At 40.8% G+C, this 15,444-nt stretch overlaps 1 protein-coding gene across 11 annotated transcripts in view; it reads right to left on the reverse strand.

Annotated features, from left to right (window-relative positions):
* The window catches only part of GRIA3 (glutamate ionotropic receptor AMPA type subunit 3), a 416,095-nt gene that overhangs the window by 68,493 nt on the left and 332,158 nt on the right, over positions 1–15,444 (reverse strand). For 10 of the 11 annotated variants that reach the window (XR_001875066.1, XM_017816354.1, XM_017816418.1 and 7 more), the window contains one exon: positions 11,970–12,157. Coding sequence is in view for 10 of the 11 variants with exons in the window: in XM_017816354.1 (XP_017671843.1) it covers positions 11,970–12,157 (188 nt within the window). In the remaining variant the exon portion in view is untranslated. Of the gene's footprint in view, positions 1–11,969; positions 12,158–13,570; positions 13,711–15,444 lie in introns of those variants that run through there. The other variant, XM_017816436.1, reaches the window with a different exon arrangement.

Consider the following 15,444-nt stretch of genomic DNA (forward strand, 5'->3'; position numbering starts at 1 on the left):
CTAAAAAAAAATTTAACAGTATCATCACGATCAGCTATCAGTGTTGATTGCACTTCGTGGGAACAGAGGGATATCAAGCGCAGCAACAACTGTCTGGCAAGCCTAAATTGTTGTGGAGCACACTGCCTTCTCACCAGGGTATCAGGTCAGGTGGTTTCTAGCTTCTACCCTAATTGATAGCATTTCTGTTATGAAGATGGAGTTACTTCCATCTTAGATCTGAGCAGCTCCTGCCTGATATTGGATTGAGTGATTGAAAACTTGTGCCCTGTGATGCAGCACTCTATTGGACCAGTGGCACTGGCTAATTTGGTCCTCAGGACACACTCAAGAAAGGAGAGGAACAGAATATCAGGGTGACCATCCAATTAGTTCAATGAAAGCTGAAGCCAAGGCCCAAAATGTCAGTATGTTAGCAAGGTGTTTACCTTCTCTTGAGTGGCACCTGCGAAGTGCTGCATCTCAGCTCTGTTTCGACCACTCAAGAGAAGGAGAAACCGATGAAACTCTTCAGCTGGAAAACAGAATCCTCTCCCCTGCCTCCCTCCCACTCCTGCAGGCCCTTCCTGCAGCGGGGGAGCTGCCCATGGGGTCTTCAGCAATGGCACTGCAGTTCTCTGGGGTCAGTGCACTGTTAACAGCAATGCAGGTACCTTCTACAGCGTTTCCATGGGAGCAAAGGTGCAACAGCACTTGACAGCAGTACATAATCATTCCTCGCCATGTTTACTTTGCACAGGTCACCCCTTCTCATGTAAATTTTCCAGACAGGAGGAGGATAAACAGGAGAAGAGCAGAAAATAAAAGTTCTCCGAAATGTGAACAGGATTTTCCTCATCTAACCAGATGCCACAGCAGAAATAAGATCCATTGTAACCTCAGTAGCTCAATTTTACTGTAAGCTTACAGAGCCCACTTGCTGGTTTTCCAATTTCCACACAGGCGCCTGAAGAAAGTGCAAATTCCCTTTGAGTATTATAAACACTAGATGAAGTTCAATCTTCCCTCAGTAAATTTGTAAAAAACCCTCCTTTTTGGGGGTCATGATTTTGTCTCTTTCTATCACACCAACAACACTAACGCCAATATACGAGGTTCCAAAGGAACCACAATCTTGTGGTGGCAAAAGATAGGTCCCAGCTAGTGGTGGTCTGTCACTGCCAAACAAGTGATACCTGTCCTGCCTTTAATTCCACAGAGACAAAACCATTTCTACGTTCAGCAGAAGCAGCTCTCCTCATACAAAGCATCAAAACTTCATGACTGTAATTGTAGTGCAAACCCAGGGAAGGCGATTTATTTCTTCACTTAGTATTAATGGGACGGGAATGTGGCCACCAGGGATTGTGATGCTGTAAAATATGCAGTAAACAATGATTTCATTTATATGAAGAATGAGTACTAGATTAAATTTGAGTTAAATATTAAATGAAGAATGTATTAAATATTAAGATGAAGATTCCACACACATATTATTTGTTGCAGATAAAAATAACTGCAGAGATAGTTGAGATTAATTCATCACCTTTTCAGAGTCTTCATGCCCTTTAGGGAATGTCACAAACCCATACACTGTCCCAACTGGTGTATCTTGTATTTTTGTGCAATATATGGACCTAAGGATTTTACTTCCATGCAATTACCACCTTACACATTTGTGACTACACCTCATAACCCGAATCTCACTTTTCTCTATAGAACAGTATCAAGATCATTTGTTTGGGCTTGTAAAACATTCTTCAAACAGCTTTTGGCTGTTCCGCAGTGTATCTCTCACGGGAGAGACTCTCCTAGAGAACTGGAATCTCCTAGGAGGAGGAGACAAAAATGTGCATGGTGGAAGCAGGGATCTGAGATGCCTCTGTAGCATTTCATTAAAGCTTTTCCTTCTCTGGCCCCCTTCTTGTGCCCTTCTCTCCTTTGCCTCTCTCCTTGATGACAGTCACATCAAGAGTGAAATTCTGCCTTTAAAGCCATCTCCAGATGATGGTGTGCATGTTAGTCCTTGGAGGGTAATTAAATGCAACATCTGAAAGCTGTATTGTGCTTCATTCTCCCTCCATATGGCTAAACCTTCTTTTCTCATAACTAATCTGACATTTGCTGATTGAAGATTCTGTAGTGGAATATGCATTTAATTTGTGCATAAAAGGTTACATTAGAAATTACTTCAGAAAAATATCACAAATTGTAACATAGGTTCTGAGGGCATGATACTTTCTCCTAATTTCTTTCCCTGTGATGACAAAATTTTCTGTGAATTTTCTGTGCCCTGACCAAATTTTCCTAAATTCATTTTCCTTGATGTGACTTAGCAATATTGGCAGATTAACTAATCTGTTGGCACAATTATTGTTAAAGGACATATTCTACTGTAAAATATCAGACCTCGGAGAACATGGAGATGAAGAGTTTCATGATTCCTGTCAACTGACATTCATAATCACAGTTATTTACTCTTTAAGCTGAATGAAACTCCTCAAATAAACTTTTCTTTCTATCAAAATTTCTGCTTTGTTTAGACAGACAAGAACAGTGCTATATCTCTCAGGACTGCATCTCTCATCACAAGTCATGTCCTTCAATACAAAAACCTTCCTGTCAAGAACAATCAAAATTTAAGCTACCCTTCATTACTTGAAGCTATTTCACTAAAAACAAGATCAGATATAAGTGGCTGTTACAACCACAACAAAAATTCTTTGTAGCATATGAAAAGGATACTCAAAATTGCTGAGACCTTTGCCCCTTATTTTGCCAAGATATTCTCAAAAGAAGATACTTGTTCCCAGACAGCTTCCTGGAAGAGATGTGTCACAGAAATTCTTTGTTAGTGAATTCTTTAGCTTCTTGAGTAAGTATAATAGCCTAAAAATCCAGTAGCGTTCTGGAGGAATTTTTGCAGTTGTATTTATGGGAAGCAAACAATTAATTACATATGTTACTCTGCAGCAGTGATTTCCATAGGTGTGTAATTTTAAGAAGGACATAATATTTTGTCTATGCAGTTCTAGTATATTATTTGAGAAATACACTCCCTTGAAAATTATTCGTAATAAAGTGATCCAAGTTACATCTGAGGTAATTTCACAGAAGTTCTGGTACTTTCTGAAGCCTCTGTAAAATCCTCAGTTCTTCCTAAATTTAAATTTCACCTAAAATTTCATATGGAGGCTTTAGACCTCACAGAAATAACAGAAAGGTTGCTTTCCCTAGCAACATTCATGGTTAAACTTCCTTCAATCTGCAGTGCAACCAGCTCCAATCTCATGTAACACGGTCCCAGCACAATAACATCCTCATTTCCAACTTCACATACACTCTCTTTCCTTATGCTACCTCCTCCCTTCTCAGCAGTTGGGGATGCTCTCACTGTAGACCTGCAACTCCACAGCAGGTATATCAAAATCAGCACCATCAAAACCGACTTGCAGCTTAGTGTGCTTCACTAAGTTTCACAACACCTAAAGTCACTTCCACAGAGACTGTTAATAACAGTAATTTCGTATTTATTCTTTCACATTTCTGTGAAAGAAGGTTTTCCAAACCTTCTGCAGGAGTCACAAATGCTTCATCACTGTCATACAGTTTGACAGTGGCTCCACATCATCAACAAGCAGTTCTTTAGTGGCCTTTGCATCGTGTGCCCAATCCCTGTGACACAGGAGATATGGAACTGTCCCTTTTGGCTTTCAATACCAAGAAACTGGTATTGACAACATACTTTGTACATTCCTAAGAGCACACCCTTGCAATCACAAACATAAACAATGCTCATTTCTTCTCTGCATATCCCACGGGATACACAAAACTTCTTCAGTCATGGCTGCTTAAAATATGAAAGGATGTATATCCATGGGAGGCAGAGGGGAAGAAATTAGGTAAACTGAGTCACATGTTATAATTTAAAAAATACACAAATTTCCCATTTTCTCCATACTTCATCAGCATGTCAGAGTAAAATCCCATATTATTCCCTGGAATTGAACAGCAGTCCTTGGAAAAAGAATTCTGCTTATATAAACCATTACTGCATGTCAGGATCACTTCAAACTATTATTTGGATATAACCCAGAAGTGTCGCAGTAATTCAGTCCCAATGCTCACATGAGAATCTTTTGGAAGGGGTTTTGTACTGCAGAGCACTGCCTTCAAGCAGACCAAATATACTGAATAGTAGCCATTCTTTTTTTTTTCCTTTTAAGCATTTCCTTTCCTTTTCAAATGCCCTACAAAATTAAGAAAACAAGTCCATGTTTTCCTCCAGGAAAAACAAGGCTACTTTTTCTTATATTTTTTATAATAAATGGCATTTTACTGTGACTGGAATTGCACTCTATTTAGGTTTTTCAATGCTTTGAAGGAGTCTGAAAGGTTTATTCTGCTTCACTATAAGCAGCACTCTGCAATATTCCCCATATAACTTGGTGCATAAACCATGAACTGATAAAGATTACGAAGAGTTAATTTATTTTTACTAGATCTAGTTTATGCAGCAGAGGAGGCTGTTTTATTCATATCAATTAATAAAGTCACAGTAATATTTTTCTTTTCTGATTCTTTACATGCATTCTCCCAGTACAGAATTACTTGGGGTATTTTTAAGGGTCTATGTATATTGTTGATAATTTTATTCATTACATGTTTTGGAAGAAAAAGCTTCCAGTAGTACATACACCATTATACCTGCACATGCACAGCCATGGTATGACACAAATAAATTTAATTTAGCAACATGGGCTTTTCTTAAGCCTGGGAACATTAACTTCCTCTAAAATTGTTATGCTGTTTTCCAGCTTACTGGTTGGATACTGTGGGATAAGTTTATATTTGAGCTGAGTTGATGACTTATAGGGTCTGATTCTTCATAAATTTAGCCCTGGCTGCCCCTGGTGGCTTTAATCTGATCCCCAGAGGCCAGTGGAATTGCACATGTAAGAAGGTGGGATAAGAGAGAGGAATCCTGCATGAATGTGTAATTACAAGCAGTGACAGATGGGACTGGGACGGTACTTTGCTGTAGAATGGCCTGATCCAAACCCATCTGTAGCCCAGAGCAAATGCACCACAGCTCTGGATCACACCTCCGGACCTCATGTTTAGGGACTTCTCCCTGCAAGATTGTAGCTATGAATTGCCAGGGTCTTGCACGCTGCACCACCAGCATCTGGGCTAAAAAAGCCCAGGGGGGTGGCCCCCACTTGGAAAATCTTGCTGTTTGAACTGCAGGGTAACAGTGCTCTACAAAATGCATTTGGGAACACCTTGGTGCATGAAGGACCCTAAAAACCCCTGTGGTTCTCTTCCTACCCCTGATACGTGATTCATATCACACTGAAGCCATTAATCCCAGCCTAGTCAGCTGTGAAAAAAAGACATACACTCTTGTGCAGCTTTTCTTTTACTGAGTTGGGACTTCTTCCCTTGTAAATGAACTGATGAAACACCAGAACTACCGCGCTGTCTCTGGTGATGTACAACGCCTGTTTTCACAGTGGTATTGTGCTATTACTATTCATTTTGATAGTGTGTTTCCTTCCTCTCCCTGCAGTTGGTTCATCTGAATTGTCGCCAAGATGGTTGGTTGCCTTGGAAACTAATTAAGGAAAGCCTTTGGTTAGAAGCAGAGTTTCAAGCATTAAACTATTTGAGAGACAGATGCAGAAATTAAGGTAATGTCTGCTAAGATGAAAGGGTTTATCCTTTATATGGAGAAGAAAGAACCACATTAAACGCCAGAACTGAAACAAAGCAACTTTTATACAAGACTGATTTTTAAAACCTGGAAGAGATGAGTGAGCGAGGGATTTCTAAATCAGCCAGGGGCTTAGAAGAGGTGACAAAGATTCCCAGAGCTATTAGGGATGCAGAGATGGACAAACAGAGTGGGACAAAAAACTCAGGAGACCTCATGTTGAGCAAATTTAGCCAGCTCTGCCTTTCCCTCAAATACTCCGTGTCTTTAAAAGACTTTTTGTCAATGTTGCTTTTGAAGAACAGCTAACGAAACACCAAATCCTCCCACCCCCCCCAGTCCAGATACGGCATGAGAAGCATCAGTGTGTACATCTGCCTCTAAAACACATCAAAAGAGGGAGTGAGAGGCTTCCGCCAATGGCCCTCAGGCTCAACTTTTCTCCCGAGACTGTCAACAAGGGTAACAATTAGTGCCAGCTGCAGGAACAGCTCAGGCAGTGTGGACACAGCCTCAACAAGGAGTGGGACCCTCAGAGCACTTGCTCAGGGCAAACACATGCACCATTTCTGTGCACTCAAAAGCTGCAAAGAAAGGTGAACTATGCAGCAAATTGTGCTTTTACAGCTACCTATTAACTGAAGTTCAAAGCAAATACAGTCTCTGTATGAGCATATTGGCATCAATTTAAATATTGTCTCCAGGATAACGTTCAGGATAATGGTTGATTCTACTTGGAGCAGTGTTAACTGAGCAGAGATTCTGGTTCTCTCTACATTTCAATGGCAATACAGAGGTTGCCATATAAAGAAGACTGTAACTGCATAACTGCATACTAGAAATGTTGTGGTAAAAATATGCAAAACATTAAAAGCAGATGCATGTGTGCATTGGTGTGTGCATTTATATCCCATGAATTACCATAAAACATAAAATGAGTAATTGCTACTATCACAGAAAAATAAAAACTAATGGTGACTTCAGGTTCATATGCCTCTGGCATAAAAAACCAGAGTTGCTTGGCAGCGATCTACATACAGGAGCTTCCACATTTACAGTGAGATATTCTTTGTATTAATTATTATTATTAACTGATCAGATACATTTAAAACCATGCTTTAATGTCTTTTGAACACTTTTAAGCTTTGTGTGCCATTACCTCAGTCATTCTGCAGGATGACTAATACTCCGTTAAATTCCTGCCATTTGGAACCTGTCTTGTTTTATGAAGTCTGGGTGATGGCTTTGGAGAGACATTCCTATTTACAAGCTAGAAATTGTCTCCTCAGGTATGTGTGAAATGCGCTATATGTTGGGCAGATTAACCCAAGATGTTACTTTTCCCTGCTTTACCAATCCATCTCCTGCCCTTTATGAGTTTCACAGCTGACAGGAGCAGGCCCTTCAAGGCAGATACAGCTGTCACTTTTGACGTATACCCATTTTTAACTTATCCTTCCACTGGCTACAGTCCTGAGGGTGACTGACCTAAGTACCTCCCCTTTCCTCCCCACATGCCCATATGGACTTGTGAGCTGCTGAAACTTTCTGGATATGAAGAGAAAAAAGTGACCTTTCATTCTGCTTTAGATCCTGGTTTCAACAATACTCATGGGTACCTAATGAAGAAATGTCCTAAATTTTAAGTTTCTAGTTCATTGGAAATGTAAAAATGAACTGTACCAGTTTCAGAGTGATGTTACACAACACTGTACATAGCAGATACTCTCTTGGAGCCTCAGCTGAACCCCCTTCTCTGCTCTACACAACTTCAGACAGAGGATAAAATCCGACTCTGACATGGCCATGGCACCAACTCCTGGAGAAAGCGGCAGGGATGCACTGCTCTGGAGGGTGTGTTCTGTGGTGTGCCACCTTCAGAGGACATGGCATTACTGGGGTTCAAAAGCAAGCAGAAGCTACAGCTACTCATAGCTCTGCTCCTGCTTTAAGTGCCCCACTGTGTTTGTAGGCAGTTATATTTTAAATTGCTACAGAGAACACAGGCAAATCCCCACCAGACTGTTTATAACCGAACATTTAAAGCAAGAAGTTTACATGATAGCGGTGTTGATTTTTTTCAATTACATTTTTCCTTATTTCTTGTTATCTTTAATGACTACTGGTCAACCGAATTCTACAGTTTTGTGTTTATTCTACGACACCCTCAATGTGAAATCTGTTGTGCAGTGAGCACACTCCTCTGAGATCTGAGCAGCTCTGCAGAGAGATGCAGCTGTGGCTGTACTGAGAACCTGCACACCATCTTCCTAATCTCAAAATTTCAGACTTGAAGGTCAAGTCACAGTCGGTGCTTGCACGGGACAGAGTTCAGTCAATCAGATTACCCTTCATAATCCTACAGATGCTTCACTTTAAATTGTCTTTGACAGTCTGGCTGTCATTGTAAAACTTTGGGGACTGCATTCCCTACTGTAATATTGCTTCTGCTTTGTGAGATGCCTTCACTCGATACAGATATTTCCTTGGAGCCTAACCTTTATGACTATGTTTGGAGATAATGTCCTTTTGAAAAAAGCATGCAGTCTTTGGAACAAACAGGTCTTTTGTAAAGTTTCACCATTTTGATCCTGAATGGAGTTTCTCCCTCCTCATTTTCCCTCAGGAGATTTTCTTCTAAATGGACATAAAGTCATTCTAGTCTGAAATACAGCTTATCACCCTGGGAATAAGAAAAACATATTTCTTAACTCAAAAACATGTCTCTAAATACACGGTTGAACAGGCTAAAGCTTACTGTTAGCTCTCAGAAGAAAATGTTCTTCTGTTTATGAGAACAAAATTTTGTATCTATCTGTGAAGGAATACAGAATATTTTAGCATCAAGGGACAAGAAGTGTGGGGAGCTTATGAATTTTGCATGACATAAGTGTTGCTATCTGTATGCTTGAGAGGCCACTAGATGATTAAATTGGATATAGTTTTGTTGTGCAAGGAAGGATATAGATCCACATGCTCAGTGGTTATAGAACTATAGGGTAAGTGAACAAACAGATGGTAACTTACAGAATAACTATTAATCCCTCTGCTTCCCCTTACTCTGCAGCTGAAGAGATCTGAGCAGGGTTTCCACTTCTAGAACAAAATATAAGGCCCATCACAAAATAATCTGAATGGGGAATGAAAGCGGATGTGTCGGCAGAGTGAAATTTGGCACAAAACAGGTTACTCAGGCAAAGTAGGAGCTGAGGTGCCCTCTTTCCCCTACCTTATATTTACAGCTGGGAAAGGTCATGTACCAGCCAGCTCTGAAGAGAGAAATACTTCATATGATGGGTTACAGATCTTGGAAACATAGGAACATACAGATTTAGCATCTGTACTAAAGGCCTATGGAATACTCAAGGTCACTGACTCACATGTCTGTACATCGCTGGAGGAAGGTACAGAATATTCCAGAACAATCTGGAGTCTCTGAAGAAAATCCTCAGATGTGTAATTGTCTTTAGATAAGCCTAAACTTTTGGAAGAGAGGTACACCCCCATCTGAACCGGTTGAAAAAAGCATCAAAGGAAGAGAACTGCACACACTGACCAGCCTGATACAGGAAAAGAGGTCACTCCTATTTAACCCAAGCACTAACACAGAGCCATGATACACAGTTTCTGGAGCAGAGAACTGACAAGCTTGCTGAATGGCCTGGCCAAGAGCCCAAAAGTCTGATAGCAAGCTCAGTGCGTGTATAGACTGTTCAGTGGTTTACAGTCTGTTTATTTCTGCAATGACTTTTGTTTTTGGATAAGTTCTATTTAAGCCTCTGAAATTCAGGGTCACTGGCAAATGCTGCTGTTGTCCCAGAGACAATGAAATGACAGGTGTCACACAGTCCCAAGTGACCATGTAAACACCCTCTCGGGAGGGAGGCATCACTCCCAGGTGATGTGAGGATTGACCTTTAAAGATGTGCTCCTAGGAGGCTAAAAAAGGGAGAGGAATGGAAAGGCAGCTGGCTGAGGCAGCCCACATCAACCCTCTGTGAGACAGTCTGTCCATCAGTTCTCTGACATTAGTACAGACAGGTAAAGAGTCTTGGCTTCCCTTTGCTCTCACTGGAGGAAAGCTCTTCAAACCCAGATGCAATTGTGCATCAGCATGTGGAAATGTGCTCTGATGTTACTGCCTCTCAGCTAAGCAGACTTTCTATACTCCACACACAGCACCATGGAATTGACTTTTTAAACTGCAATAAACTGCTAGATTTGAAATATGCAAATCCAGATTTATCTCTCCCCTCAATGGTATGCTATCAGCAAACACAACTGGCTAAAAAAAAGACAACTCTCCACTCCCTTGAGCAAGCTGGATGGATGGATTTAAGTACCACACATATGTGTGAAAACTTTTAACTACTTTATGAGAAGATAACAAAGTAAGCAGAGGAGATGGAAGGAAAAGCCTAAAACCAATAATTGTTAAGCTATCAACCTAGGGGCCGCCATTACTGACTTTCTCTGCAGAAACTTAAGTCACTGTTTTTCAGTATGCAATAAAAAAACCTCTGGAAATTGTTAACAGAAGATATTTTTAGCATCAGAGGCATCAGTGTGTACTGTAGAATTTGGGGAAGCCTGGAGGCCCCAGTAGCAAATTTCTACTTACTCAGATGCTAATCACATTGACAGAAAGCTGAATCATCCATTTAATAAAATTACAACTTCACTAGAGTTGAATTTAGAATAGCTGCAGAAGAAAAGAGTCCCCAGTTTTTTGCTATATGGTTTGCTTGGTATATAGCTTTCATTTCAGGCACTGGAAAGGTTTGATTATTTTTTTCTCTCACTTGCATTATAGGAGAGAAAGAGAGAACAAATGTAAATGGAGTTAGATCAAACAAAAGGCCTGTTTCTCAGCAGAGAGTGGGCCCTCATGTAAGCTTGGCTCAGGAGTGCTCTCCTACAGTGTTTGCAGAAGAGTGGGCTGTGGGTAGGTGTTTTGCATCTTTTGCAGAAGAAGAGATGTTTCTTACCTTTTACAGTATGAATTTCCCTAAAGAGAGCACTCACCATATTGCCTAAAAATACAGTGTACAATGCAGTGCTGCATATTAATATCACAACCGTACCAGTTGTCAGAGTTACAGACCAGCATCACCTTGTGCTGTGTTCTCTTGAGCACCTCTTTCCTTTCCCTGTAAGCAGCAGCTCTGGCATCTGGCTGCCCCCACAGACTGACCCTCAGTGATATACCTCAAGGCTTGACAGGAACTGAATACTTTGAGAAGGAACTCAATGAATATATTTTTTGTATTTCCCAGGGTTTATTACAGTGAGGTCAGTTTGCTGGTAGTTTACAATATAACATTTCTAAGAGATATGCTAATGCTTCATGAAATTTAAATGTTACTTTTGATCTATTCCATAATATAAACCCACAGTTAAATTTATGAAGTGGCAATAATCAGAGGGTTTTTCAGTCCTAATGTAAGTGAATTCCCAAATGCCTACGAATAACCAAGCAGCATGGATTTGGTTCCACACCAACACCAGCTCTGCTGTGAGCCCAGGCAGCAGGCATCTGTGCTGTGTCCGCTCCCAATGATTTGTATCTGTTCCTACACCTCTTCAAGCACATTGCACAGCACAACCAGTGGCACAGGCATTCTGGGTAGCCTGCTGGGATGGCCAGAGAGTATGGCTATTCCTCTGGGGCAAAGGAAACACTGGGAAGGCCACGCAAGAGCAAAACAGTCACCTCAAATGCATCTTTCCCCATAAAGGTGTTTAGACTCTTATCACTCGAAATTTAGGCCTGTCAACAGCACTGGCTGTGCAGAGGGAAGGGCTTTATGTACCAAAAAGTGCTAATGTGTCATTTGGACTACCAGTTGAATTTTTCATTAGCAGTATTTTCTTTCGGGAATTCTTTAAGATCATTCTATGATACTTCAGTGGCTTTTTACTTCTTGTTTCATGTTCCACTTAACAAACTGCACCTGAATTGCAATCCCTACAAGCAGCCTCAATGCCAATAATGTTACTCTAGCAGCTGAGGTTTTAGGTTCTCAACCTACTTAAAAATAATTCATTATTAACATCTGGGAAAAAATATCACAGAGACATTTTGTGGTAGGTTACACGTAAGTGCTGCCACCAACTATGAGCATCACTGTGGCATTTTAATTTTACTAGGTAACTGGGCAGCTGTTGGGACTCACATCTCAATGGACACTTAATTAATTTCTAGAAATAGACAGTTCTGGGAATATTAACAATGTCTGTCACAGAGAGATCACAATTTCTGAAAAGTATATACCTGTTCCAAAATGGTGTTGATTCTGTCTACTTCACAGTCAATTAAGTATCTTTTTTCTTGTCGTCTGTCCATCTCCTCTATAATTCTTCTGAACTCTTGAACATCCTTTATGCTTCCTACAGATCTGGCTGTCACTTGCCAGTTGTTCTGTACTGCTGCTTCCATAATCGCCTGAAGAATAGAAAATCCTGTGGGGGAAGAGACAACGCAACCACTTAAAAAGAGAACAAACATAAAACCTATTTTGAATGTTTGACAAAGGGCTCACAAAAACTTGCATCATCTAAAGGGACACAGAAGAGCTGAGAGCCTGGAAGTGCTTCATTACTTGAGAAAGCAACAGTGTAGGGACCAGTCTCTTCTTTCAGTGATGCCACTGGCAAAGTCACTGACTTCAGCAGAATTGCCTGGTGGTATATTACCGCAAGGCATATCAGAATCTGTCCAATATATCATATTATGATCCTCTCAGGGATGTTTATGGTCGTGCTGGGGTCTGTGCCAGCTGAGAATAGGAGCCTGCAGCCATTACTTGGGCAAAAGTCCATCAGCTTGAGGAGAGGGACAGAAGAGGTGATTTGCAGACTGCAGCAATGGGTCATTAACTGGCAGAGATCCAAGCACTGCACAAGAATGCCAATTAAGTCATTGTACTGGTCATTGGAGCCACAACCACAGGAGAATATTTTACTGATACTCACTTTGATTTCAAAAAAATGCTTTTAAATATGGAGTCTAACAGCACTAACCACCCTTTCAATGCTTTCATTAAAGTAATATCAACTCATTTAGCATCCTCAAGAAGAGAGAAACAGCACAGGATGACTGAAGACTGCGCAGTGGGAAATTATACAGGCAAGCAGCATTTAATTTCTTGCGAACAGCCGTGCCTCAGCAACAGGCAGAACTAAGTCCCTAAGTGAACGGCAGTGGAACTGGGAATGGAATCTCCTTCAAGTCATGCTATGTAGGAGTTATCAGACATCGATATGCAACCCTTTATTATAGTATGTAGATGGGAATTTGGTGCATTACCTGTTTTGATTCAGGACATTTAATTTTGTGCATAATTCTAATCATTTCAACTCTGAGCAGATGCCAGTCAAAGAGAGAGGTCACCTACTTCAAGCACACAGTGGTTTTCAGTGGAGTTTTATTGTTCAGAAGCACATCCATGTAGCTGTTTCTGTCCAGATAATTGATTTCCAAAACTTTCAGTCCAGTTATTTAGTCATACTGTGGATTTCTTACCCACAGCCAGATTTGAAAAGCCTCCATGCAGGCACATAAACACAGAGGATCAACAACTCATTAACTGTGCTCTGTGATAACCAGTTCCCTACACTTCTGAAACTGAAAGGAGTTTGAGCTACAGAGGAGCAACAATTCACTGCTGCAAATTACACCAAGAGCTATTCTGAACTCAAACACCCTTGTCGGGGTACGGCAACAACAAAGAACTTGTGCTGCCTGATCTTCCGTAGCCTGCTGTAAATCTGTGGTGGCTGTTTGAAGCCAGAGGAGCTGCATCATTACCTCATTACAGACACAAACAAGGAAAGAGTGATTTTCTGGATTGCAATTAGATTATTATAATTTACCTTGTGACTTCCTTAAGTCTCACTCAAATGCCCTCACTTTCCCCGTGCAGCCTCCTTGATTCTTTGTAAGAATTTCCTTTGTAAGAATGCGCTTTACTATCCCATGAAAGGTGGTGACAATTAATATGTACGCTCGTTTAGAATTCTTTCTGGCATCTTCTTTCCTTTGAGACTATTGAAAGAGAGGCATTTACATATGTATAGTACAATGAACTCAGTCTTCCTTAACATCATATTTTACAAAACTGGTTGTGATGTCTGTGACAGCATTGTGATTCCACTACGTGTAGGAGGAAGATCTAAGCCTACGATACTTTGTTGGCTGCAAACGAGGAATTTTTATGTGGGAACATAAAAACCACTAATGGGGATTTACAAATGCTTTGTGTACAAAGACATGCTTTTAAAAAAAATACGATTCCACCAAGTAATAAATATTTACAACTTTGTTTCATCATTCATATAATGTCTAAGTATGAACCTTGAGCTTGCTGTAAACAACAAAGTTAGTAAGTCCAATTTTTTTTACTCCAAATTGAACAAATTGGTTCAACATATTATTAAAGAATGACACTTTAGCTCTATTTTTTGCTATGACACATACAAAAGTCATGAACTGTCTCAAAGAAAGAAGGAAAATGAACATGCTGGAGTGCAGATGCTATCGGTTGACTGCCACACTCCCTGTTTCAGATAACACTGAGTCAGAACTTGCTTTATCAAACCTTGAATATCTCAGAAGAAAGTTAGGCAATTTTCCTAATTTTGTGCAATTACATGTTTATGTGGGTGTGAGTGTGTGTGTATTTTTGTATGTGTGTGTATTAGTCAGTGGTTACCATTTCAAGAGAAAGAAGAGCGATGTTACTCAGCAGCCTTTCTCCTATACATGAAAATACAGTTACAGTAAACTTACTGTGAAAAGTTTCAGAGCCTCATAATTTCTGTGTTCTCCACCTCCTCCTTCTTGTCACATCAAGTCTTTATAGTCACAGTCCCCTCTACCCTTGCCAGTTCTTGACATTCTCCCTGTGGTCACTGTCTGTGCTGTGCCAGCTCCTGTCTCTCAGGCCCTCTCCCTCTCCCATCCTTGCTTTGAGAAGAACCATTTGCCTTTCCTGTGGCAGCTCGTTAGGCCAGTCCTCTGATGACCTTTACAGAGCCCATTCCCCTTGCTTTACAAAAGCCTGGTTCCAACCTTCTGCTTTCAGGAAGGCAGCACTCACATCCTCGCTGTTCCCAGCCTCCGGTCTCTCTCCATGCCTACTGCCTTCAGTGCCATTTACTGCACTTTACATCGTTCCCCATTACGTGTCATTTCTGTAAACAACATGTTCCAGGCTCCAGCTGTACTTTACCATTAAAAGAGCTGTTACATAAGCGGTGTGATTGTTTAAATAAAAGGACCATTTTATCTTCAAATGTGAACTTTCCTTTCTCCTTAGCATAACAATGCAAGCTGTGCCGGTTCAGGAGCACTGCCTGGGTAATGAACGGGGAAATTATTTTCCCTGTTCTGCACATGTTGGTGACCAGGCTAGTACACTGCACTTTTCCACACCCTGCCCTCAGTGAACACACCAGTGAATGCTTCACAAGAGATGCTCTCCCCTGGAAGTGTGGAACTCTTACAGGTACCTCTCACCTCATTCCCCCTAAAGGAGACCAGCCAGCCATGGCCACTATCTCCAGTCTGTAGTTCTTCTTTGGTGTGCATCAGACCTACTCTGAAAGACTAAGAAGTGATAATTCATCACAGGTCTGTGAAGAGGTCATGCAGGAAAGGCTTTCATTGATACTGTCAACCAATAAAGCCAAAAAATATTAGTTAAGACAAGAAAAACTGTCATCCTTCTAGAAGATGACAGCAATGA

This window comes from Lepidothrix coronata, unplaced genomic scaffold (genome assembly GCF_001604755.1).
Source record: "Lepidothrix coronata isolate B3197 unplaced genomic scaffold, Lepidothrix_coronata-1.0 Scaffold2, whole genome shotgun sequence".
NCBI classification, from domain to species: Eukaryota; Metazoa; Chordata; class Aves; order Passeriformes; family Pipridae; genus Lepidothrix; species Lepidothrix coronata.